At 50.0% G+C, this 25,043-nt stretch overlaps 1 protein-coding gene across 2 annotated transcripts in view; it reads left to right on the top strand.

Moving 5' to 3' along the window:
* The window catches only part of GNAO1 (G protein subunit alpha o1), a 149,171-nt gene that overhangs the window by 73,851 nt on the left and 50,277 nt on the right, over window positions 1-25,043 (top strand). For both annotated transcript variants that reach the window (XM_045533696.1, XM_045533697.1), the window contains exon 3: window positions 3,956-4,097. In XM_045533696.1, coding sequence (XP_045389652.1) covers window positions 3,956-4,097 — 142 coding nt within the window. The remainder of the gene's footprint in view (window positions 1-3,955; window positions 4,098-25,043) is intronic.

Raw genomic sequence — 25,043 nt, 5'->3', positions numbered from 1 at the left:
GTCGAACACTCAGGGCTGCAGAGTCAGCCCTTGCCGGTTCAGACCTCCTGCTGTTCTTAGTGCTTCTGATTTGGTGGCTTGGAACACCCCTCAGAGTCCCTGTGTTTTGGGTGGGCACCAATGCCTGAACCTAAGCGCTAACCACTGCTCTGCTCTACCTCTCTGGAATGAGAGGGGGAGACAGGAAATAAAAGGGGCCTTATTTGATACTTTTGAGGATATTTGCCTCAAATCGATGCTTCAGAGGAAAAAAGAGAGGAATATGACATGGAAAAAATGCTGGGGAATGACTTACATTAAAAAAGTCAGTGTTTTTCTAAGTGATAGGCTTATGAATAATATTTCTTGTTCTGTATGCTCCAACTGTTCTAATCTTGAGTACTTATTTCTTGTTGGGAGGGATATAAAATTCTACCCTGAAACAGGAAGCTTATTTTTAAAACCCAATTTGAACAAGTTATAGGGCTAATAACCATGATTTGAGCAATTTTCCCCAAATTGCACCATGTCTCAAACCTCAGATGAAGCTTCTTTATCTTGGGGACACCCCAGGCACGAGGCTAAGACTTGCTAGCCAATGTTCTGCATAGTCCCAGCCCATGGATTGAGGTGTGGTAGAAAGGACTGTGAACTCGGAGAACTGGGTTCTGTTCCTGGCTCTGGCACTTACCTGCTAAGAGACATTGGGTCAGTTACTTAATCTCCCTCAGCCTTGGTTTCCTCTTCTGTCAAATGGGTGCAGCAAAAACCTACCCTTCCTACCCAATTAGGTGGGTATAAAGATTAATGATACCAATAGGTGTGAAAAGTGGTAGTCCCATCCCAAGTGGAGGGAGATCCGATCCCACAGGCAGCCAAGGCTGTAGAGAGCATTCCCAGGATGGTGGCAGGGCCTGCTGGGCCAAAATGAAGCATGAGAAGCTCACTGCCCTGGCTTCTGGGGAAGGGTAGTATGTCACGGGGACCAGTAATTCCTACTTGCACCTCTCAGTTCACCCAGAGGGCCCCACCCTCTTAGGGGAGACTGGGTGACAGTTGCCTTTCTTTCATGGTTTTTAGCGGTTGTGCTGGTGTTTACAATGTATGTCTTCAATTATTACATTCTACTTTTAAGTAATACTACTGTTTTCACAAATAAGAATCTTTCTACAGTATACTGCCATTTTATCCTTCTCATCCTTTGTGCTATTGTAGTGTAAGTTTTACTTTCATGTATGTTATAAACATCATAATACATTTTTCAGCCTTTTTCCTCTCTTTGATTTGGATAATTTCTATTGCTATGTCTTCAAGTTCACTCATCATCTGTGTGTCTAATCTGCTGTTAATCCCATCCAGTGAAATTTTCATTTTAGATAGTATATTTTCATGGCTAGATATTCCATTTTTTTTAACGTCTTCCATTTGTCTCTTTATTGTGTTTATGGCTCATGTTTTTAAATCCTTATTTGTAAATTTTCATCTGTGTCACTTCTGAGTCTGCTTCTACTGACTGATTTTTCTTCTGGTTATGAGTCACACTTTCCTGCTTCTTTGCACATTCAGGAATTTTTTTATTGGATGCTGATATTATGAATATTATATTGTTGAATGTCTAGAGATTTTGTTGTCCCATTTAAAGACTTGGACTTTGTGAGGTAGTTAAGTTACTTGCAGGTTAGCTTGATTTTTTTTTTTTTTTTTTTAAAAAGCTTGTTTCTAAGCTTTGTGAAGGCAGGTCTAAAGTAGCCTTTACTCTAGGGCTAGTTTAGCCCTTTTACTATAGCACAAGCCTTCTGAGGTCTCCACTGAGTGCCCCAGGCATTCAGCAGACTCTCCACTGTGGTTCTTTGGAACTTGAGTATCCCCAGCCTTTTTCTTTCCTCCTCTTCTTTTTTTTTTAATCCCCCAGCCTTGAATGGGCTCTGGGAGGTGTTCAACTTATAAGCTCCCTGATACTTACTCTTTCTTTGGTAGTTCTTCCTTGCCCACATTGTGGAATCTCACCCTATCCAGCCACAGACTCAAGGGAACCCCTATGCTGAGGTCCGAAGCTCACTCTTTATGTAGTTTTCTCCTCTCTGGTACTCTGCCCTTTGGATTCCAGCCGCCTCAGCCTGCCTGAACTCTTTATCCCTTCAGCTCCATGAAATGGCTGTGTTCTGCTTGCTTTCTCGCTCCCTGCACCGTGGTCTGGTGAACACCTCCAGGCAAAATCCCAGGCAATCCAGGACTCACCTCCTTGGTCTCACCTTTCTCAGGGATCACAGTCCTGCACCGCCTATCTTCCAATGTCTGAGAACACTTGTTGCCTGTATTTTGTCCAGTTTTCTCTATGTTTACAGTGGGAGCTGGCTAGCCAACTCCCTTGGAGATCTCTCACATCATGCACCAGTGGCCTGTACTGGTTATATATTCCCTCAAGAGACTTTTATATAAATGAACTTAGGGCTAATGAAAATCAACAAAAAGCTGATAGGGTCATTTTCATCTGCTTCTTAGAGAAGCTCAGGATGAAGACCCACAACCCAGTACCACGTCAGATTCTGCGACAGGAATTGTGAGTGTCTATCAACTGATGACTGGATAAATAAACCGTGGTATATCCATTCAGAATATTTTTCAGTAATAAAAAGGAATGCGCTGCTGACCCATGCTACAACATGGATGAAGTTTGAAAACATTATGCTAAGTGAAAGAAACCACTCACAAAAAATCATATATTGTATGATTCCATTTATATGAAGTCTCCAGAACAGACAAATTTATAGAAACAGAGTATAGATTAGTGGTTGCTTAGAGTTGGGGTGGGTGATGGGGAATAACTGCTAATGGGTCCAGGGTTCCTTTGGGGGAGACAAAAATGTTCTAAAATTAGATTGTGGTAATGATCGCCCAACTTTGTGAATATGCTGAAAAACATTGAATTATATACTTTAAATGAGTAGATTGTATGGTATGTGAATTATATCTCCATAAAGCTGATTTTAAAACAGAAAAATTTTTAGCAGTTTTCTCCTGTATGAAGGTAGGGACAGAATGGGAAGGGGCTGTGGTCCGGTGGAAGGGAGGTATCAGCTGTTATATTGGTGTATGTCCAGTTACAAGTGCTATTCGATCTTGGACTGACAATCTGACCACAGAAGAGTTTACACAGTTTATTGAGAGATGACTAATGTTCGATGTTAGTGTTAAAATGCATATGCTCTTTCTCGATTACTTCCGTTATAAGAGGATTCTTGTAGTTTTGGCGTATCCCCTGCCTCCTGTCCAGATCCTCGTCCACAGGAGCACATGTTGAGTGGCCACCAGGGAGTGTCACGTGGCCTCTGAGAACTGTGACAGCCCTTTTGTGTCCTCCATATCCCTGTTCAGATCCACTAGACCAAGAGTAGTTGTGGTTAAATCCCAGCCCAGGATGGGAGAGCAGGCACACCCCTTCTGTTGGCCTTTCTCTTGTCGAAGATGAAGGTGGTTATTTGTTCCTTTTAAGTGAGCCATCCTGCCTTCATTAAAAGCACTATGAGTTTTCCGTGAAAGAAAAATGTATTATTCATTTGCAGACTTCTTGTAGGGACCTTAAACAGTATACCTCTGCTTGTATACTTAAGTCAAGACCCTGAGCTTTGCTTAAAATACTAATAACTAACATGCATTGAACACTTACTGTGTGCCCCTCGTATTAGCAACACTTCAATGACTAGTATTTCTTTCACTATATATAGGGAAAGGGAAAAGACTGCATTTCTTTTTTCTAGCATTCTGTTTTTCAGATTATTTTTCAGTAATTCAGATAGATTTTTCCTTCAGATTTTATGGCATTAATGCAGCAACTCAGTAATTCAGCATCCCAGTAGGACCTAGCCCTCAGCCAGCTCAGCCACTGGGTTGGCCTCGGGACTTCACGTGCCCAGTGCTACTTGTGCTGACTGAGAACAGTGTACTCATCAGGTGTGGTGTGTGTGGTTTTCTCTAGGATCATCCATGAAGATGGCTTCTCCGGAGAAGACGTGAAACAGTACAAGCCTGTTGTCTACAGCAACACCATCCAGTCCCTGGCAGCCATTGTCCGGGCCATGGACACTTTGGGCATCGAATACGGTGACAAGGAGAGAAAGGTAGGCCCCTGAGCCCATGCGCACAGCGAAAAGAGGGCCTGTCTCTGTTAACATACTGCCTCCTCTTTGCAATGCCAGCTGACTTAAAGGAAGAAGAAGAGACTGTGCTATATACACGATATATGGTGGCGTAGTTGCCAAGCTAAGCCGTTGTACCCATCCACCTGGCAAACCTCCACAGCAAAGTCACCAACAAAGGCAGTAGCCACAGAATGCCAGGGTTTATTTTGCTGCTGAGTGTTGGTGACTATTCCAAATTGGGGCTGCCGCAACACTTAACTTGAACAGAAAAAATATTTATTAAACAAAACAGGCCTTACCTGCCCACCCTCTCCCCTTCTTAGAAGAACTTTCCTTGTTTGTTGGGATGGGCAGCAGCCACTTGAGTTGACTGTCTTTCATCCTTTCCACCAAGGCCTGTGTTTTCGGCCTCTCCTGGGTAAGTCTAAGGACCTAAGGGGCTCTCCCTCCTGTGGGAAGTCGATGTCCTTGAACAGGGACTGTTTTTCTCAGTTGAGTTTCCAGGCGTCTGATAAGTAGTGAATGGAATAAATGCTATACAAAAGCTTCTTATTTGCAAACATTTGCATGAACAATAAGACTGAACTATATACAGCTCCACTGGCAAAGCTAAACAAAAGGAGAGAGGGAGAGAGAAAACAGCCTCAGAATTCTATCCAGAAGCAGCTCCTTGTTCCCTGTTGGGATCCTGAATCCCTGTGATCCTCTTTCTGGGACCTGGCCGTGGAGAAGGGGAGCAGGTAGGAGCCCGGAATAGAGAGCATGAAGTCTCTGATTGCTGTGTGATTCGATTGTACTTTATACACATATCCCGTCTTAGCTAATCATTTCCCTCACAGAGGAAGACTATACTGGTCGTCTCTGGGTCTGATAAACCGTCTGTGACAGATTGCTTTAAATGTAAAATTTAATATTTTATGCACAAAATCCTAATTCCACGGGGCAGAGTCACCCTGGCTCAGGCATTGGCTCCTGCAGGTACTGGGGAATTCGGTGACAGCCTGGGGTGGGGAAGTCGGGCACCACCAGGGGTCTTGGGCCCATCTGTTGCTCCTCATGGAGGCCAAATCAGTAAGCTGGTTCTACAGAGGAAGTGCCTCTCTCCCAGGAGGCTGACTTTAGATTCCGTCATAGAGCCAGGGCCTGTGGAAAGAGGAGGGGGGAACAAAGGCGCGTTAGTTTTCTCCAATCTTGCTTTTGTTAAGCATTCACTGTAGGCTTACGATTGTGCCAGGTGCTGGGATACAGGACTGAGTACAGCGGGGAATGGTGTCCGGACACACCAGACACTCAGAAAATACCTACTCAGATCATCAGAATTAGCCGAGATGTGCACAGTGCTATATTCATCTTAACAATAATAGCAACAGTGGGAATAAACGTAGCTACCTCTCACTGAGCATGTACTCACTGCCAGGCATTGTGCTAAATAAGCATTTTACATGGATTAACTCATTTTAATTAATTTAGGCATTAAAGCCCAGAACAGGTAATGCCTGGTCTGATCTTCAGGCGTGGCACAAGCCAAATGCCTTTGGTCTCTTTGTCTCCCTTTGGCCAAGGAAGGAGCAGAGTGCCTGAATCTCAGGTAACGAGATGGCAGACACAGTGCAAAAGGCACACCTGCTACACGCACACGGCACACGAGATCTTCCAGGAGTGTGTGTGTTCACAACCATGCCCCCCTCCCAACCAACTCTTCCTTCCCAAAAATCTCCCATCCTGGTATAATCCAGAAAAGTCAGTGTGACCTTGGAATGCTTTTCTCCTTCTCTTTTGGAAAATATTCATTGTTCCTGTGGTACTTTTTCCCCCATCTTATTATCTATAATAGAGAGAAGATTGCTTGGGAATTGCTAGGACTATATGTTAAGGACTGTACTGCAGGCCCCTAGGAAACAGGGGCCCTTCTCCAGCTATTTCTCTCCCAGGGGATTTCTCAGTCTAGTCAGCCCTCAGGTAGGAGAGAGGGGAGGGGGAAGGGGAGACAGAGAGCAAGTGGGGACTCCTTAGCGGGTCCATTGGACACACCAGAGTCCAAGCCAGTCCTGTTATGGCAGGTGGCATCATGGCAGGCACCTGGCCCATCACAGGGCAGCACAGGCTTATCAGGCATGATCTTCCTGGCTGGCAGAGGCCCCCCAGGCACTCGGGCACCCCCTCCCTCCCAGTGTTCTCATACCTGTGAGAAGCAGGAAAGGAAAGTAGACTCAGGACTCAGGCCAGAGCGAGTGGGCAGCTGAAGAAGGTGTTTCCTGGGAGCAGGCTGGCGTGGATTTGCAGGCTGCGGGGCTGGGCACAGGAGAGTGGCAGTTGACTCTCCCCTCCTGATGGGTGGACATGCAAGACCTGAAAGGGCTGCAGTACCTGCTGGTGTGGGGAGGCTGGGAGCCAAGGTCCTTCCCTTTCCTTGTTCTGTGGGAGCTTCCTGAACAAGCAGGAACACCCTGAGGGAGGAATAGGCCTGGCCTGTGGAAGAAGGTAAAGCTGTGTTCGGCCTGAGCGCCTGTAGGTGGTCCATTGCCGATGCCCAGACGCCCTGACCCCAGGGCAGGGTCTCCAAATTATTTCCTCTCTCAGGTCCCCAGAGGCTGCCCACCTAGGGGATCTGCCATTCAGATGTGGGGGTATTTCGGTCTCTAAAGAAAAGACTTGCCTCCCTCTCTTGCCTTCCCCACCTCTGTCACCCTCCCCACCCACCAGGGGGTGTCTGGAGGAAGACAGCCCCCCACCCAGTCCTTGCTTTGGCCAGCAAGCTTTGCACTGTCGATTGCAGAAAAGCACGTAAAAACTTCCTTGCCATACCTCAGTCTCAGCCACCAGAACACGTAGGTGTCCCTGGCTTCTCCCTCAGCCTCTCTGTGGGGCGGACTCACTTGAGCCCACGTAGTTGTGCCTGAGCCCAAGCCTGAGAGAGCCTCCACGCACATGCCCCTGCCTCACCAGCCTATACACCCCTCCCCAAAGACACCACGGCATTCTCATACCCTCGGGCCTTTGCTCAGGCCATGCTGTCTGCCTCTAGGGCCTTCTCTTCTCCTCTTTCCCATGCAGTGAGGACCAGCTAAGCGCCCTCTCGTCCATGAAGCTTCCCTTCCCCTTCCCGACAGCTCAGCGCTTCTCACTGAATCCCCTCATGCACTGGTATGAAGATTGTTTATGCCTCTTTCCCTAGAGCGTGGGCCTTGTACTTTCAGGTGGTCAGAGCCCATTTGAGCAGCTAATGAGAGCTGTGAGCCTTCTCTCCAGAACAAGCTACACACGCAAGCTACACATGAACACCTCTAGGGAATTCTGCATGCAATTTCAGGGGGCTCTGGCCCCCTGAAAGCCCATCAGTGGACCCCAGGCTAAGAGCCCTGCTCTGGGAAAAAAACAACCCAAACCATGCTTTCGTCTAAACTCTACAACGCTCAATACAGAAGAGGACTTCTGTGACCAAATGTGGGACTTTTCCCCATACACCAAGCAGCAGACACCAGCTGGGTGTCCTCTAACTCAATTCTGACACTGTCTGCGTTGAGATAGCGTCAGATCCCCCACAGGGTGAGGGCTCAGTCCACAAGATGAGCCACCACACTCCCCCACATCAGTCACAAGTCTGGCACGTCAAAGCTTCTGACCTGCAGCTTCAAGTTGGGGTTCCTATGACCTCTCCTCACAGAACTCAGGGAAGCGCTTACTTACATTTACTGATTTATTATAATAGATATTACAAAGGATACAGATTAAGAGATGCGTAGGGAGAGGTATGGGGGAGGGCTGCAGAGTTCCCACGCCCTCCCCGGGTGCACCACCCTCCAGGAGCCTCCTCTTGTACAGCTATCCGGAAGCTTCCAATCCCAGTCCCCTTGGGTTTTTATGGAGGCTTCATGACATGGGCATGATTGACAACAGCGTAGAAATGTGACTAGACAAAAAGCTCATGATCTAAACCCAGCAAGGCCTGTCTGTTCAGATTCCTCCTGGCCTCTCTGTGCAGCCTTCCTCCCTCTAGGATATGGGGCAGGACCCTCTCTGGAATGAAGGTCTTTTGACCAACAATCAGAATTAGAGTCCTGTGAAAGGAAAGGAGAAGGTCAGAGAGAGGAGATTCTATTAATATCTCTTGAGGCCTAAAAGTGCCCCAACATTATAACAAGGACGATGGGAGTTATGAAAGTCCATAGCAACTGTGGATAGAAACCAATACATATAGCACAACACCACAAACCTCTTCATAGTTTGAGGTCTTTTGACTAAGACCTGTGTCATTTGTCTTTGGGTCTCTTATCACCTTAGCAACCAGCACAAGTGCTCAGTGCTCAGCACCTAGTAGGTCTTCAGAACCCATCCCTTTAATGGAATGTCATTTCTTTCTTTTCTTTCTTTTTTTTTTTTCCTGAGATAGAGTCTTGCGCTTTTGCCTGGGCTAGAGTGCAGTGGCATCATCATAGCTTATTGCAACCTCAAATTCCCGGGCTCAAGGAATCCTCCCACCTCAGCTTCCTAAGTAGCTGGGATTACAAGTGTGCACCACCATGCCCAGCTAATTTTTCTATTTTTTGTAGAGATTGGGTCTCACTATGTTGCTCAGGCTGGTCCTGAACTCCTGGCCTCAAGTGATCCTCCTGCCTCAGCCTTCCAAAGTGCTAGGATTTATAGACATGAGCCACCATGCTCAGCCTGTAATGACATTTCTAACTTTCCCAGTTCTCAGAGGAAAAAAAGGAAAAGTACCTATAACTTCATCACTACATGAACAGCTATTGATTGAGTACCCACTATCTGTAGGCTTTGTGCTAACCCCTCTGTGAAGGTTCAAAGGCATGTGAGTTGGGGCCTTTAAAGAGCTGGTCATCTTCCTGAGAAGACAGAGCTCACAGGCTGAATGAGAACAGCCTTTCTGGAAGGCGGTTAGGGAAAGCTTCTTGGAGGAAATGAGGCTGGAACTGTCCTTGAAGTGTAGATATGGTTTGACAGGTACAGGTAAGGGTGAGGAATGGCACTTGACACCAGGAAAACACATGAGTAAAGGCAGTGGTTGGTAATGACCAAGGGAGCCTTGGTTGTTGGAGGCAGCCAGTGGCCTGAACAGAGGATTAGGGTATGAGCAAGGTGTGGGGAAGTTGGAGGGTACAGGTAGTCCAGATTTGGTGGGCCTTGGAAAGTATGCCAAGGAGTTTGGGTTCTATCCTGTTGGCAGTAGGCAGCCGTAGACAGATTTTGAGCTGGGGAGGGATGAGATGAAAGTGAGATTTTAGGAAATTATTACGATGACAGGATCGACTGGTGGGGAGAGACTGAGGGTGGGGAGGCAGGTTGGGAAGCTACAGCTACAGGCCACACATGAGGTGTGAGGGTCTCGGTGAGCCGTTGGAAAGGGACTTGGTGGTTAATAGGCTTTGGGGGCAAAAGGATGAGGTCCAAGAAACTGAGACTCTAGTGTTACCAGCCTGGATGGGTAGGAACAAGGTGAAACCTCAGGCAGAAAGTCAGGGCCAAATGTGGTTAAGTCTGCTTTCAGACCTGAGGGTTTCCAGGTGCGAGCGGTCAGCAAATAGACGGATTCAGAGAACTGAAGCTCCAGGAATCACTGGCTATGGATAATAGCGGCTTTCAATTGTTATGTTCCAGGGCCTGTTTTAAACATTTTACATTATTATTTAATCCTAACAACTACCTGTGCAGTGACTTCTATTGTTATCCCTTTTTATAAGTGAAAAAAAAAAAAAATGAGGCACAGAGGCTGAGTGACTTGCCCAGGGTGAGGCAGTATAAAATATATAGGTATATAATGCAGATGTGTAACCATAATAAAACTGTAATCTGTGTGGTTCAGGCCCAGAGCAGAGTCCCGTTTAAACGGGCATGGTACAATCAGGCAAAACAAATTAAAGAATCCCACACTTATCCTAAATCTCTCTAAGAATATGAAAAGGGGCTCAAAAGACAACTCCCCTGCTTTTCTCACACATCCTTTTCCAGAGACCCTCTCCTCTAGCCCAGCCTGCAGGGCCTGCCCACTCTTCCCCCTCTCCCCTTCTCTCTCTCCCACCATTCATTCTGCTGCTTCCTCTCCCTCCCTCCCCCCATCCCTTCCTCACTTTCTCTCTCCCCCTTTATCTCTCCCCTTTTCTCCAGCTGCTTCTCTCTCCCTCCTTTTCTCTCTCTCCCCCTCTGCCTCCTTCTCAATCCCCTTTTCTCCCCTTCCCTCTCCTTGTCCCTCCCTCCTTCCCCAGCTCATTATTATGTAAATTGTCTTAACCTTTTGAGCTAAGTTTTTCTGATCCTCCTTCCCCTACCCTTAGCCCAGAGCCTGCATCTGCATCACAAAAGCAGACCAACTTGTCTAGAAGAACTGACCTAAGCTCTGACATTGGCAGAAAAGATTGGGGAAACTGGACAATTGCAGGATTAGAAGGCTGACTTTGACTAGTGGGCATGGGGAAAGCCTTTGAACAATCCCACGTTAATAAATTTTATCTCACACACGTGTGTATATATAAACATATGTAAACTTAAGTGTATATGCATGTCTATCCTTGCATGTTTAAAATATACTGTAAACTAATGGACCAGTAGCAAAGTAATGCCTTGAACTTGCATGTGGCTTTATTCAGTAGGAAATACTCCCATTTTCATATTTTCACTATTCGTGTGTATGCCCGTCTCTCAATTACAAACTCTTTGAGGACAGCATATAGATCCATTGTTCATCTATCAGTAGCACAATGCCCAAAGCAAGAAATATTGGATATGGGAAAAAAAATCCCAGCTCCACCACCAGCTATATGGCCCTAGGTAAATTATTTAACCTCTCCAAGCCTTAGTGGTTTCAGCTGTAAAATAGTCATGATCCTTATATCTTCCTCATTCATCTGCTATAATGTATGTAGGATCATGCCTGACAAAGAGAAAGTTCTTTGCACATGTTAGCTATTCTCATTATTTAAGATGATTATTATTATTTATAAAGGATTGATGAATTGTCCTTACAGCAATCTGGTGAGGGATGGACAAGGTTTTATCTGCATTTTTCAGGTTAGAAATGGAGGCACAAAGCACTTAATCGGTCGTTCTGGGTCACTGACCTAAGCAGGAGGGAAGATCAGTGCTGGCTGGAATTGCTGCCCTGTGCTTTTCTGTTCCACCAAGGGGCTTCATTGGAACTGTCCCCCCTGGAGATAATGGCAGCTCTTTGGGGAGGCAGAATCAAATTTCACACTTAGTTTCCAGAATGTCGTTGGATCTCCTCTGGTAAAAGAAATCTTGACATTTAAGTCACACAGTGGAGCTCAAACACTATCTTTTTTTTTTTTAATCATGGAAATATTGTGGTGCCATCTCCACAGCTCAGTGCTGTTCACCTTGTAGTTTGCATGAATCCTGAAACAGACAAAAACAAGGATGCTATCTGGCCTGTGTCTGCCTTAGTTCCCTGGGGCCTGGAGATACTTCAGTGGCGGTTGTCAGATCTGATAGGGGCTGAGAGAGGTGACAGATGAAGGCCTCACACTCCCACAGCCCAAACCTGAGGCCAGGAAGAAGTACCCGTGCCTGCTGCCACTGGGTACTGAGGCTCCTCCCCTGTACCAGCCCCAGAGTCTGGCCCTGCTCTGTCTGGCCCTTTTCCTGCCCAGATTAATAGAGCTTGAAACTCCTCCATTCATGACATCTAATTCTGCTGCTCCATTTTGCAGATGGGGCAAAATCGGTGCCATCTGGCCCAAACAGGGAAGAAACTGACTCAAGGGAATATGTGGCAGACCCAGGACTAGAACTTTCAGTTTCCTGAATCACTGTTCTGTTCTCTTTCCGTCCCACCAGGCTGCCTCCTATACCCAGCCAACTCAGGGCCTCCTGTTCTTTCATTCAGTTGCTCAGCCAGTTAATCATTCCACAGATACTTTTTACCTAATCAGTTACTACTTACAAATACTTCCTGGGAAACAGTACACCCAATGGCAGGGATGGGTACAAAGATGCAAAGATCAAGGGGCCCCCAGTCTTGTACAGAGAGGACGACCCTAAGATGAAAGGGTCTTCTTGGTTTCCAAGGCTTCTCCCAGCTCTGACATTCCAGCCTCCAGGACCCAGCTCAGCTCCTGGGGTCTAAGGCTGGATTGGGCCCCAGGCTCCTGGTTTGGGGTGGGAGTCGGGGGATAGATTGTCTGAGCCCTGCCACAAGGAGCCCCAGACCTGGCTGCTGTACCTTGGCCCCGGGTGGCAGCACCACGGCTCCTCCTGGCCTTCCTCTAAAAGGAAGAGCCAACTCAAAGGAGCAACAGTTTTCCATATGGGAAAGGAAGAGGAGGGACTACAGTCTCCGGCTTCTGAGATGTCTCTCAGACGCCTTTCCTCCTCAGAGTCTTGTTTCCTCAGTTGAAAACAATTGCTCCCTCCTCTGAACCCTTGTTGTTTTAGAGACCCTCTCCCAGCTGCCCCCCACCCCCTGGTACTCTGCTTCATGGTTGTTGTACCTCTGTGGCCGGTCTTGTCATCTGCCTGCTCCCCACAGCCTCAGCCCAGTGCCTAGCAGGGGTCAGTGAGTCCAGGGATATGCCCTGAACAGATGTGTCCAGGAAAGAAAGAATGAAAGGTACAGATTACACTTCTCTGTGCTTCCTTGATCCCTCGACAGCCAGAGCAAGGGTGGCCTGTGCTCGCCCTTGAGTTCCTCCATTTGTGCATTCGCCTGGTGGTGGGTGAGTCCCAGTCCCTGCCCTCAGGGGGCACAAGCAGAGGTTAGACATTCAGCCTCGCTGTTCCCCAGCACTGGGGCTCATTGGCCACTGTGGAGGCCCCGGCCAGCACCTGGCCCCCATCTGGTCTTGCCTGACTTCCATCCCACGGCCTGTGGAGTAGGGTGGGAGTGTTCAAGTCCGGGCTGCCGTCAGTATCTACATGTTCGTTTCCTGTAGAAAGGGGCATGGAATTTTAAAAAGAAAGAAAAGTAAAAGGAAATTTAAATACAAGACTTCAGCAAATGGTAAATGGAAACCGCAAGTGGCATGCCTCGCACTTGGGCATGGTCTCTCTGTCCCTCTCTCTTTCACTCATTTACACTCCCCTCCCTCTTCTTCATAAGCCCTAATTACTCTGCTCTGATGGTGGAAAAATGTTCCCACTATGCAAATGAATACTCCCCAGCATCAGGACTAAGGTGGGTCCCAGGTGGCTAGGAGCCCCCTGCCATTACTGCCCTTGCCTTCTCCCACCCCAGTGTCCCCCACCTGGCCGCTCCACAGGGAGAACTGAGAGCCCCTTGGAGAGGGGACATTGTAGGTGCATCCCTTGGGCTCATAGTAGTCATGTCAAGGTGGCAAACAAGCTGCCAAGCAGACCTCACAGCGCTGGAAGTCGTAGAGAACAGCTGAGTGGGGCCTGCCTGGCCAGCGCCACATGCTGTGACTCCTGGAACATTGAAACGTGAAGAACTCCCAAGACAAGGGCACAAAATTGTGGTATATTTTAAATGCGTATACTTAACAAATTAATACTTTGGGCCCACCGTAAATGCAATGGAATATAATTGTGCTCCCTAAAAAATAATTACAGGATTTATAAAAACATTAACTCACAATGCAGTACTGGCCATGTAGTTCTATCATGGGACACAGGTCAGAGTTCTGTGATGAGCACTGTGGCCTTTCACCCTGGCAGTCTCTCTATGACTATGTCTAGTGCCTGGCACCTAGTAGGTGCCCAAGCCCCATATTTGAGCCTTTTGTGAATGTGCAGTCCCCTCCTGGCCACCAGATACACCATGGAGAAGCCCGAGGGACGAGTAAGGTAGATTTTAGTTCACTGATGGGGTTCCAGGGACTGAGAAAGGGGTTAGGTTTATTGAGGCAGCATGTGGGGAGGGCTGTGAGTCACAGGCTGGGTGGGGACAGCCAAGGTGGTATCTGTGTCCCTTGCCTGCTCAGCAGCCCTGCTATGTGTATGGGGGGGGCAGTTCACATGCCACATGTGTCGGGTGGGGGGCAGCTTCCCTGGGAAAGCTGCACACACGTCCATCTGCTTCACCTTTCCTCGGCTCCATCTCCTTCTCTACCTGCCAGGCAACCAGCAGTGGCCTCTCATCCCTGCCAGGGACCCCTCTGGATAAGTCAGGACACTTTGGTTGCAAGTAATAGAAGACACGATCAAACTGGCAAACTGGCTCATAAAACAACACGAAACACAAAACAGGGAGCTGGCCCAGTGATTAGGAAGTCCAGTGGCACGACTGTAGGTGAGGCTTGACTCAGCAGCTCAGGTGAGGCGCCTGTCTTCCCTCTGCCTCTCCACGCGGTCCCACTGTGTGGTCTTCACCCTCAGACTCCACAGAATCGCTCCCCCACCCTGCAGGAAAATGGCTGCAGCAGTTAAGTCATCATTTGGGACCTTGTGTACATCCCGGGGGGTCACAGAGCACAGGTGCAGCACAGTGGCTCTCCCTGAGCAGCCACTCGGGCCCTGCGAGTCTCTCTCGTCACCCCTCCCTGAACCCATCACCATGACCAAGGGGGCTGAGGGGCTCCTGACGTGAGAGTGAATTCCCCAGTGGGAAACCAGGAACTCAGGAAATGGATTCAGAAGAAATGGATGCTGGGGAGGCCACCAGCCATCCGCAAATCCCCTTGGCCTTGGCCTTGCCAGCTGTGCGGGCCTGTGGAAGAGATGACTCAGGCCTTAGTGGTAGAGGGCTGGCCAGGCTGAATCTAGCACAGAAGGATCATGGGATAACTGAGCTTGGCCTGGAGCCAGGCTGCTATTCCCATGGTGTCCTGTCCCCCAGGACCCCAGGTGGAAAGGCACATGGACACACAGCCCCCAGCCCACCACTCACCTGACGAGCTCACTGTTCCACTGGGGCTGCGGCAGGGCTGAGGGAAGAGTGGGAGATGAAAAGGGGAGGTGGGCCCGTGGCAGGGGAGGCCTCCATGAGGAGAGTCGGGTCTGGCCCAGCCTGCCTGAGCCAGCAGGACGCCCAGAGGGCTGCCCAGCAGGCGAAGCAGTGTGTGGGGCAGTCCAGGCCCTAGAGTCAGAGACACGACTTTGAATCCTGGCCCTGCCATCCACCAGCCAGTGACTTACAGCTAGTCACTTGCTCACCAAACTTCAGGTTCCTCATCTGCAAAATGGAGATAATACACACTCACAGGGTTGTTACGGCTAAAAGAAATCGTGCCTGTTTAGAGCTAAGAAAAGTGCCTGATACCCAGTAGGTACTCAGCAAGCAGCTCTTGCTGGCAGCCTCTTCTTAGCCACGCCCTGCTGCCTGTGCAGTGGAGGGTCAGGACCCCAAGCCTGGGTATGACAGTTGTTTCAAAACCGGGGTGAGGGGTCAGTGTCAAGGCCTCTGAGCTACCGCAGGTGGAAGAGGTGGCACCATCCCCTCCTGAAATGACCTGTTGGTTCTTACTCCAGGCTGGGAGGCTGTGCGCCTCAGTGCCTGCTCGCTGTGCAGGAGTGGAGTGAGGAGGGACGCTTCTGAATGAGTGCCCAGCAAGGCCCGAAAGAGAAACCAAAGAAATAGAGATGAGGAGAGAGCAGGAGAGCTCACAGAAAGAAAGGAGGGGAGCGGCAGACAAGGCTGTGTGACCTGGGAAACTCTGGAGACAGTGCTGCATGTACAGGCAGGGTCACCCCGCCAATGTCCCAGTGTCCTGGAATGGCAGCTGCTCTGCTCCTTTTTATTAGGGCTGCCTGTGGCTCTGGGAATGTCATTCCCCAGCCCCTCCAGCTGCAAGCGTCTTCTCCCTATGCTGGACACCCACAGCGTATGGCTCTCTCTTCCATTCCTGTGCTCGTTTATTCATTTGAGAAACACGTATGTGGCCTTCTCTGTGCCAGCATTGTGGGGAGCGCTGGATGCACTGTGGCGAGCAGAGGGGTGCTGCCGCCTGGAGCTCAGCAGGGGAGCAGGCAGACAGCCCTCAGCAGTGCCAGAGGCTGGCCTGGCTGAGGATGGGACACCTGACAGGACAGGAGGGACAGGGAACAGCAAGTGCAAAGGCTCTGAGGTGGGGAGTCCCAGTAGAATGTAGGGTCTGAAAGAAGGCTCATGTGGCTGGAGCCCGAGGTCAGGGGGACAGTGGCAAGAGATGGGGCGGGAAAACGAGACGGGGCTAGCCCTGTGAGAAGAGCTGCAGACCATGAAGGGGATCTTGGCTTTGTTCCCAGCTCAGCAGGAAGTCACCAAAGGTTTTAGGCCAGGCCAAGACAGGGCTTGCCTTAGGAGAGGCTTGCGCTGACCACGTGGAGAATAAAGGGGCGGGCACCAAGAGGGACAGCAGAGAGAAGAGCTGTGAGGCTCCTGCAGGTGTCCAGGGCAGTCCAGAGGGAGATCTGGGCCTCGCCTGGGTCTGCCTGTTGTCCACCCGACATGGAATCCTCGTGCCACGCCAGCCTGCTGGGCCGTGAGCCCCTCAGGCACACCGCCTGGGACAGTGAGTGCTGACCCCTGCAGATGTCTGACAGTGAGTGCAGGGAGGTCCTCCACCCTTAACCACCAACACAGATGGGCCCCCGGCCCTGAGCACAGCAGCAGCCCTGGCCTCGTTGCACTGGGAGGCGTCAGGGAAACCACCTCCAGACTCTGCATCCAGAGAGCTGCCCCTTCTCTCCCTCAGCCCTTGACTGCAGCCCACAGCCCCTTCTGGTATTCTGACCTCTGCTCCCTCAGCTCCATGGCTGGCTTCGGTTTCTTCATCTGTAAAACACAGATGAAGTATGTTTTTACGATGATCAAATACCATGGATGGGGAGCCTTTGCAGTGCAATGTGCTCTATCAATACAACGTGAGCATGTCACTGCCACTGATGCCCCCAGATCCTTCCTGACCCAGGCAGCAAGCTCATGTCACCCGGCACAAGGGCTAGCAGGTCATAGCTCTCCTTCCTCCCTCCTGAGCCCGCCCAGGAGCTGCTTCTTAAGGAGATGTGGACTGGGAGCATTTGCACAACCAGATTCCCCTCCCCCAGTATCTCTGGTCTGAGGTCCCAGGGGCAGTCCTTAAATAGCTCACTGCCAGATCAGGGCTAGCTTTTCCAGCTCCTTCCTGCCGCACTTCCCACGGCAGCCCTATTCCCTGCCTGGTGCCTAGACCAGCTGGTTCCCCTGATGACAACTGGCCAAGGAGAGGAAGGGTAGCTCTCTGGGCACAGTCCTGGGGGCCAGAGCACCTGCTGGGGGCCTGGGCCAGGCTGGGGGCTTCATCACTGTTTTGAGTCTGTAGTTGTGGACCTGAATGATGAAGTCCTTGACTGTCAGATACTTCCTTTGCTGGGACCAAGTCCAAGAGTTCCACTCTGCAGCAAGAAGCCTGGTGATAAGGTCAAAGACTGTTGCATCTTCTCATGGAGAGCCGCAGTGCACATCCTTGATGTGAAGCTCCGTGTATGGTGAGGCAAAGAGCACAGGCTCTGGAGTCAGGCCCAAGGGGGGCAAAAGCTGGCTCCCCCTTTTTTAGCTTTGTGACCTCAGGCAGGATCCTTAATGACTCTGAACCTCAGTTTCTTCATCCGTAAAATGGAAATAATACCAGTGTATATCAGTCAGGACACAGGCTCATCTGCTGTAATGAAGACTCCCCAAAATCTCAGTGGCATAACTGAGATGGAAAAGCCCAGATGGGATATAGGTTCGGACCCTCTGCCTATTTCTCTGTCACACTCAGGGTGTCTGCTCCATTGCAGGTCTAAGGCTGCCCTGTCTAGCTAGCAGCCAAGGGGGAGAGGGAAATGGAGGGCTGTCTTTTGCAGAAGGGGGATTGCTGGAGGCCTTGAGTGTCAGGCTAAGGAGTGGAGATTCTCCATGGCGGGGACCAAGAGGTGTCTGAGTTGAGGGAAGAGTGCCAAGCAGTGCTCCACAAGGATAGTCATAAGTCCCCTCACCAGAAATGGTTGTGTTATATCAGTTTGCTTCAGATTTACTGTTTATCCGAGGCCCAGTGGTATTTCCCAGCCCAGGATGGCAGAATCTTAGACCTCCTACCACTGGCCACTGAGGAGCAAGCCTCCCTTTGCAGACCGCAGGCCCAGCTTGCCCGATACCTGCTGGTGGACCTGCACCAGGGCCGCGTGGCTTCATCAGGGCACCTTCTGTGGGGCCCAGCACTCCCCCCTCCCACCGTGCAACCACATCCCTTACAGTCTGGGGCAGCCTGTTGGAGCTTAACTGTCATAGCTGCCTGTGTAAGCACTTTGCTGTGAACATGCAACTCTGTGCAGAAGAATCGTTGACACTCTTCTGGCCCAGGGTTCCTCAGACATTCATCCCGGGGTGTGATCGAGCAACGTTCTCTTTTCTTGTCGAGTAAGTCTGGGCACATGGACTGCATCTCCCCTTGGGGACACACGGTGCACATGCCAGTGTCGAAGCTGCTCAGTCTTGGGCCCTGCAGTGAGGATGACTGCTGACACGTGTCTCACCCAGCGTTTCCCAAACCTTTCTCTTTTGATTTTTTTTATATTTTTGAGTAATCCTGTTAGGTTATATAACCATTCTCTGGGACGTGCTGCTCTCCCCGAGGTCCTTCCCTTCACAGAGGGCAGACACTGAGGCACAGTGTGAGGAGACTTGCCCAAGATCATACCACCAGGCAACTGCCCAACTGGGGCAAGACCCAGGGCTTTTCCAACGTGTATGCCTCTCTCATGTCCCCATTGATGGCAAGAACCACACTCCAGTTTCCTGTCACCATCCTGGGTCTGCCTTCCCTGCCCCAGGGCCCCTGTGCCCTGCACCCTTTCAGCATCTGGTCCCCCCAGGCTGTCGGAGGGCGGGGCTGCTGCCTTTGGCTTCTCTTGCCGTCATGTTGGCCCCGCAGGGTTCGGCCTCCTGGTGGGGTAGATCAGCCCGTGACTAAGAATAAGCACCCAGGTTTGGGCCAGTGATCTCTTTGTTGCTGTCCATCAGCTAGAGTGGTTCAGGGTTATTGCTCTAAGACTTTCACCCTCACGTGCCCTCCGCTTGCCTCCAGGAGTGGCAGGAAAGGTCAGCCCTGGGCACCTGTGTTCCAAGCACTTTCCTTAGACTGACTCACGTGATCCTCTTCTCTTGCCCCTTCGAGGGCAGCATGTTTCTGGATGGCATCCTGATTGATATGTAGGTTCTATTATTATCCTCATTCTATACATGAGCAAAGTGGAGTTTAGAGAGAGCACTTGCCCAAGGTCACACCACTGGTAAGTGGCGAAGCTGGGTTCCAGCCCAGGCAGCCTGCTCCAGAGTGTGTGCTTGCAGCCAGTCTGGTGAGGACGCAGGCTCACATCATCTGTCTCGGCGTTCCTACTGGGAAAATCACTGGGAGCCACAATCCTGGACCGGGCACCGAGACGTGCGCGTGGGCAGTAACCAGTGAGTGTGGAGAAACCTGGAAAAGGCTCGCCTCAGGCAGCCGTCAGCAGCAGTGACGTCAGCCGTGCCCGCAGCTGGCTGGCCACGCTGTAGTCACATCCAGCCCACTGGCAGCTGAGGCCGAGGTGCTGGTGTAACAATGAAGGCCTCATCTGCCCCAGGGAGTCTGAAAACACAGAGCCCAGGCAGCCTGAAGCACGGAGCCTCCAGGGATAGGAGGGGACCAGAGGAGGGGCTTTGTCAGGTAGGGATTCATCTTGAACCAAGAGGTGTGCCCGGCCTTAGCTCAGGGGCCTGTGGGAAGAACACTGACCCTTGGCAGAAAAGCAAGGCTCCAGGCCCAGCCCCACCCCTGGCTATGTGACCTCAGGCACATCCCTTGCCCTGCAGGGTCTCAATTTTTTCATCCACTAAATCTGAAGAATGACATCTAAGATCCCCCCCCTCCCAACCCCATCTCCTTTTCAGTTCTATAAATTCTAAAAAGTTCTATAAATTCTCCTGGCAGAACTTAATTGCTAAGTTTAGGTGATTGCCAAGCACAAGGCTCTTCCTTTGTATCCAAAAAAGAAAAAAAAACCCAGAGTTTCAAAGGCAAGACACATGTGTTCATTTGAAGACTGACTTTCTCACAAGGAGGGAGTTGGTATTCCGGCTGCTGCAGGCTGTTAGCAGGAAAAGCAGCCAGGCAGGAGAGGAAGCCGTCCTGAGCACCCAGTGCATGCAGCTTGGGACGGTGGCCCCGGCGGGGAGGTACATATGGGCATGGTCCTTGCCCAGTGGGAGCCCCGGTGCAGACTGGCACACGTGGACCACTGAGCCATCGGGATGGAGCCAGTAAATCAGGTAGAAAAACACTGTCAAGTGTTACCATCACTGCATCTGTGTCAAGGGTAACCATGTCTCGGGGATGAAGGAGGTGAAGGGCCACGCACAGCTGTCAGTTTCAGTCTGATCAATCTGGAAGGCTCCCGGGGTGGTGGGAGAGGGAGGATGGATTTCAGTAGCGGTTTGCTTGACAAGGATGAGATGGCAGAGCATACGGTGCAGGCTTGGGAAGGGGTATGAAGGCCAGGGAGGCCTTTGGGCAGCTGGGTGATGGCATTGTCACAAACATTTTGCACACATTGCATTGATTGCCCCACGCCACAAACCTACAGCACCTAGGCAAGTGTCCCATGGCACCGTTGAGGCACCTGGATCCCAGAGCAGTGGGAATGTCCCTAACCTGGTCCCCCAAACAATTGCACAGGTTTCCTCCCCAGCTCCCCACAACCTCTGCTGCTCCCCACCCCATAATCTGTGCTCTACACAACAGCCAAATTGAGCTTTTAGAAATGCATATCTAATCCCCTGCTTAAAAGCGCTCAGTGGCATCCTTTGCTCTCAGGATAAAGCCCAGCCTTATCTCCAGCAGCTTCTGCCACAGGCTCTGCAGCTGATTCCTTAAATGCCACAACCTCCCAGCCTCAGGGCTTTTATGTGAGCTATCTCCTCTGCAGTGGACGTTCTCCAGCACTCCCCCGCCCCAGGCCTGGGCTCTGCTGTCACCTCACCTCCTCTGGAAGCCTTTCCTGGCTCCCCAGACAGGCAGGGAGGGCCTCTTGTCCTGACTCTCAGCCCTGGGTGCTACTTCAGGGCCTTGTCACTGTAAACGTGTATGTGCATGTGTATGAATATTTGATCAATGTCTACACCCTCCACTAGGCTGGAAGGGACAGGGGCACAGGGCCTATATGATTTGAGTTGGAGTCAAGTCTCCAGCACCCAGCACAGTGCTTGGCCCAGATGGTCTATTAAAGTCTACTCCATAGATGAATTCACTGCCCACGGTGTGCTGAGTTGTCTCCTGGGTTCAGATGCCCATTTCTCTGGTCCACCTTCCAAAACTGAGAGGTCTCTCCCCCTGCTATTGTAGGAAACAGCTGTTGACAGGCCCTGCCCTACCCGGCCCTCTTGACCTACAGATGTGGCTGCATCTCAGGTGCTGTAGCCTCCCGAAGCAGCCATCGTAGAATCGAGCATTCCTGTGGACACCTCTGCATATGAGGCTGCAGGCTTGGTGAAGTCAGAGCGTTCCTCCTCCCCAGGCTTTGGCCTGGGAAGAGTCTTGTGACAGTATGAGGAAAGTCGGGACAGTAGTTCTGGGTTTCAGATCCAGCTTTACTAGGAGCTAGCTGTGGGGTCCTTTGAAAACTCTATAATGCATGCTTTCACTGGGTCTCCGTACCACCTGACCATGTAGCTTCTGAGGTCCAAGGGGCCACAGCATCCTTGGATGTTCAGAGAGTCAGCCTTGTGTGTATAGCAGTCAGTGGAAGAACCAGCGAGAATAACTTTGAAAAGTTCAGCCTGCGGTAAGAAAGTAGAAATTGTGTCCTCCGTATGTGGGAGCCAGGACTGAGTGGCCCTGGAACTCTGTCGTTGTCCTGGGCCCAGACATTCTCTTCATCCTTCCTCCGACATTATGTAGCACCCGGTAAGTGCTGGGCCCAGCAGCAGACAAAACCCTTGCCATCCTTATACACAGGGAGATCAGACGTGGCTCCTTCCACCCAAGCTGAGCAGAACACATAACGCACTCTGCACCCAGCCTGCCTGCTCCTAGCACCCCGTGTGCTGCTGCTTGCTGAGGGTGTGGCCTGGGGAAAATTGCTGCCCTGTGCTTCCTTTTCCTTCCTGTGTAATGGGGATAAGAGTGGGAGCTGCCTGGTACGTGGGACCATGTAAAGCGCTTGAAGAGTACCCAGCACATCAGTGTGCACAGCTCTTTGTGTCGTCTGCTGTCACAAAATACCACAGACTGCGTGGCTTAAACAACACGTCCATTTGTCAGTTTGGGAGGCTGGAGGTCCAAGATCAAGGTTCCAGGCCATCAGGTTTCTGGTGAGGGCTCTCTTCCTGGCTCCAGCATATCAGAATGCCAGTGCCCTCTGGTGTCTTTTCTGATAAGGACATTAATTCCATCAGAGCAGGGCCCCACTCTTGTGACTTCACTTACTCTAAACACAGTCACACTGGAGGTTTAGGATTCAACATATGAATTTGCGGGGCAGGGGAAATATACATTCAGTTCATAGCACTCTTATTAAAAAGATTTACCCTTTATGATCTGCTACCCTAATGTGGCCCTTGGTAATAACTGGTGTGGGTGTAGGCCTTTACCCATGACACAGCTCTGCAGTGAGCCCCCTGAGGGTGGGAACCCTTTGCTCTCTAGATCCAAGCCCTGGACTTGGCACAGAAGTACATCCCTTTTACTTCCACCATCTTTTTTGAATTCTGGGCCTCCCGTCTTGGGGCAGATGTAACAGGTGTTTACAAGTGAGGAAACTGAGGCTTAAAGAATTCAAGTGACTTGCCCATAGTCCATGGCAGAGCTGTTCTTGATCCCAGATGTTTGAACACCTGGCCCATTGCCTTCTACTGCCAGTATGGCCCCCTGTGAAATCAGAGCAAGTAGTAAAAATCAGATCGTGGAGAGCCAGAATGAGTTTGGAAGCTGAATCCTAGAGACTGTTTGCTCGTAGGTCCTCTCGCAGGCCTCAGTTTTTCAACTGCTGAATGGAAACAACAACCCCTGCCCAAGCACTGTGCAGGAAGGGAGGCGAGCAGGGTGGCACACGTGAGCAGTGAGGAGTGATGCCTCCTGAAAGATGGCTCTGTGCATCTTCCCCTGGAACTTGGCTCCTCTTTAGGCAGGGCACAGAGGGCAGGCACCCCAGAAGGAAACACCACTGCTATTAGCAGTCACTCCATATTCCCCCTCCCTAGCCCCTGGCAGCCACCAATCTGCTTTCTGTCTCTATGGATTTGTCTATTCTGAAAATTGCATATCAATGGAATCATACAATGTATACCCTCGCATCTGGTTTCTTTCACTTGGCATAGTATTTTCAAGGTGTATCCATGTTGTAGCTGGACTAATATTCCATTGTAAGGCTATACCAAATTTTGCTCATCCATATGATGGACATGTGGGTTGTTTCCACTCTTTGGTCATTATGAATAGTGTTGCTGTGAACATTCACGTACAAGTTTTTGTGTGGAGTCACGTTTTCATTTCTCTTGGGTATATAACTAGGAGTGGAACTGATGGGTCACATGGAAATTTTGTGTTTAACTTTCTGAGGAACTGTCCAACTATTTTCCAAAGTGGCTGCACCATTGTACATTCCCATATTCACTGTATGAGGGTTCCAGTTTTTCTACATTCTCACTGGCGCTTATTGTCCCTTGTTTTTATCACAGCTGTCCTAGTGGATGTGAAGTGGTAACTCCTTATGGTTTTAATTTGCATTTCCGTAATGACTAGTGATGTTGAACATCTTTTCATGTGCTTTTGTGCACTTGTATATCTTCTTTGGAGAGATGTCTACTGAAAACCTTTGCCCATTTTTTAATCAAGTTATTCATCTTGTTGTTGAGTTGTAAGAGTTCTTTATATATTCTGGATACAGCTTCTTTATCAGATAGATATATGATTTGCAAATGTTTTCTCACATTCTGCAGGTTGTCTTTCCACTTTCGTGGTGGAGGCCTTTGAAGTCTTACCCCATTCTGCCCTGGCCCCTGGCCCCTTGCCTGGACCTCCCTCTTCTTTGGGTCTACTTTGTCTGTCTGTGTTCTTTCAGGCTGCTATAACAAAATACCTTAGACTAGGTAATTTATAAATAGCAGATATTTATTGCTCACATTTCTGGAGGATGGGAAGTCTGAGATCAGGGCACCAGCAGATTTGGTGTCTGCTCCATGGATGGCACCTTTTTGCTGTGTCCTCACATGGCAGAAGGGATGAGCAGGCTCCCACAAGTCTTTTTATAAAGGGCACTAATCCCACTCGTGATGGTGGAGCCCATAGGACTTGATCACCTCCCAGAGTCCTCACCTCTTAATACCATCACCTTGGGGGTTAGGTTTTCAACGTATGAATCTTGGAGGGACAGAGATGTTCAGACTGTAACATCGTCGCTGCTCTGCCTTCAGTGCTTGCACTCTCTCAGGGCTTCGGGAACTGGCTCTCTCTTGCTCCATGGATAATGTTCTCTTCCAGCATTCCCCTGGCAAGTTCTTGCCTGGCAAACGCTCCAGACTATACACAGGCTACAGTCATCCCTGAGTTTGGGGTGTTCTGAGGCTCTGTGATGAGCTGTGTCCACAACCCCATGAGACGAGTGTGGCAGAGGAAGAGGGATCCACTATTCACTGAGCATCCCCTGGATGCTGGGTGCTTTGCACACACTATCCATTGCAGCTCCAGAACAATCTCAGAAGATGCTACTATTTTTCTACTCTGTGGATAAAAGGGAGACAGAATTTAAATGTGGAATTTAAAACAGAGCCACTCACTGTGTCTGACTACACAGCATGTGTGTGGCTACAGGACTGCAAGTTCACCTCTGCTGTCCTCTATGGTAATTGTGGGAGAGGCCCAGTGTTCAACAACATTAGGGAAAGTGTTGTTGCCTCCCTAGGTGTAAGCCCCAGTGTGGTAGCAACAGGAGTTCCGTGACACTCTCGAAAATGCATAACTTCACCTGCTGAAACAAACAATCCCTAAATCTCAACGACTCAACACAGAAAAGGATTATTTC

Source organism: Lemur catta, chromosome 20 (genome assembly GCF_020740605.2).
Source record: "Lemur catta isolate mLemCat1 chromosome 20, mLemCat1.pri, whole genome shotgun sequence".
Taxonomy (NCBI): Eukaryota; Metazoa; Chordata; class Mammalia; order Primates; family Lemuridae; genus Lemur; species Lemur catta.
The sequence above is the reverse complement of the archived record's forward strand: the minus strand, read 5'-3'. Positions and strand labels throughout refer to the sequence as shown.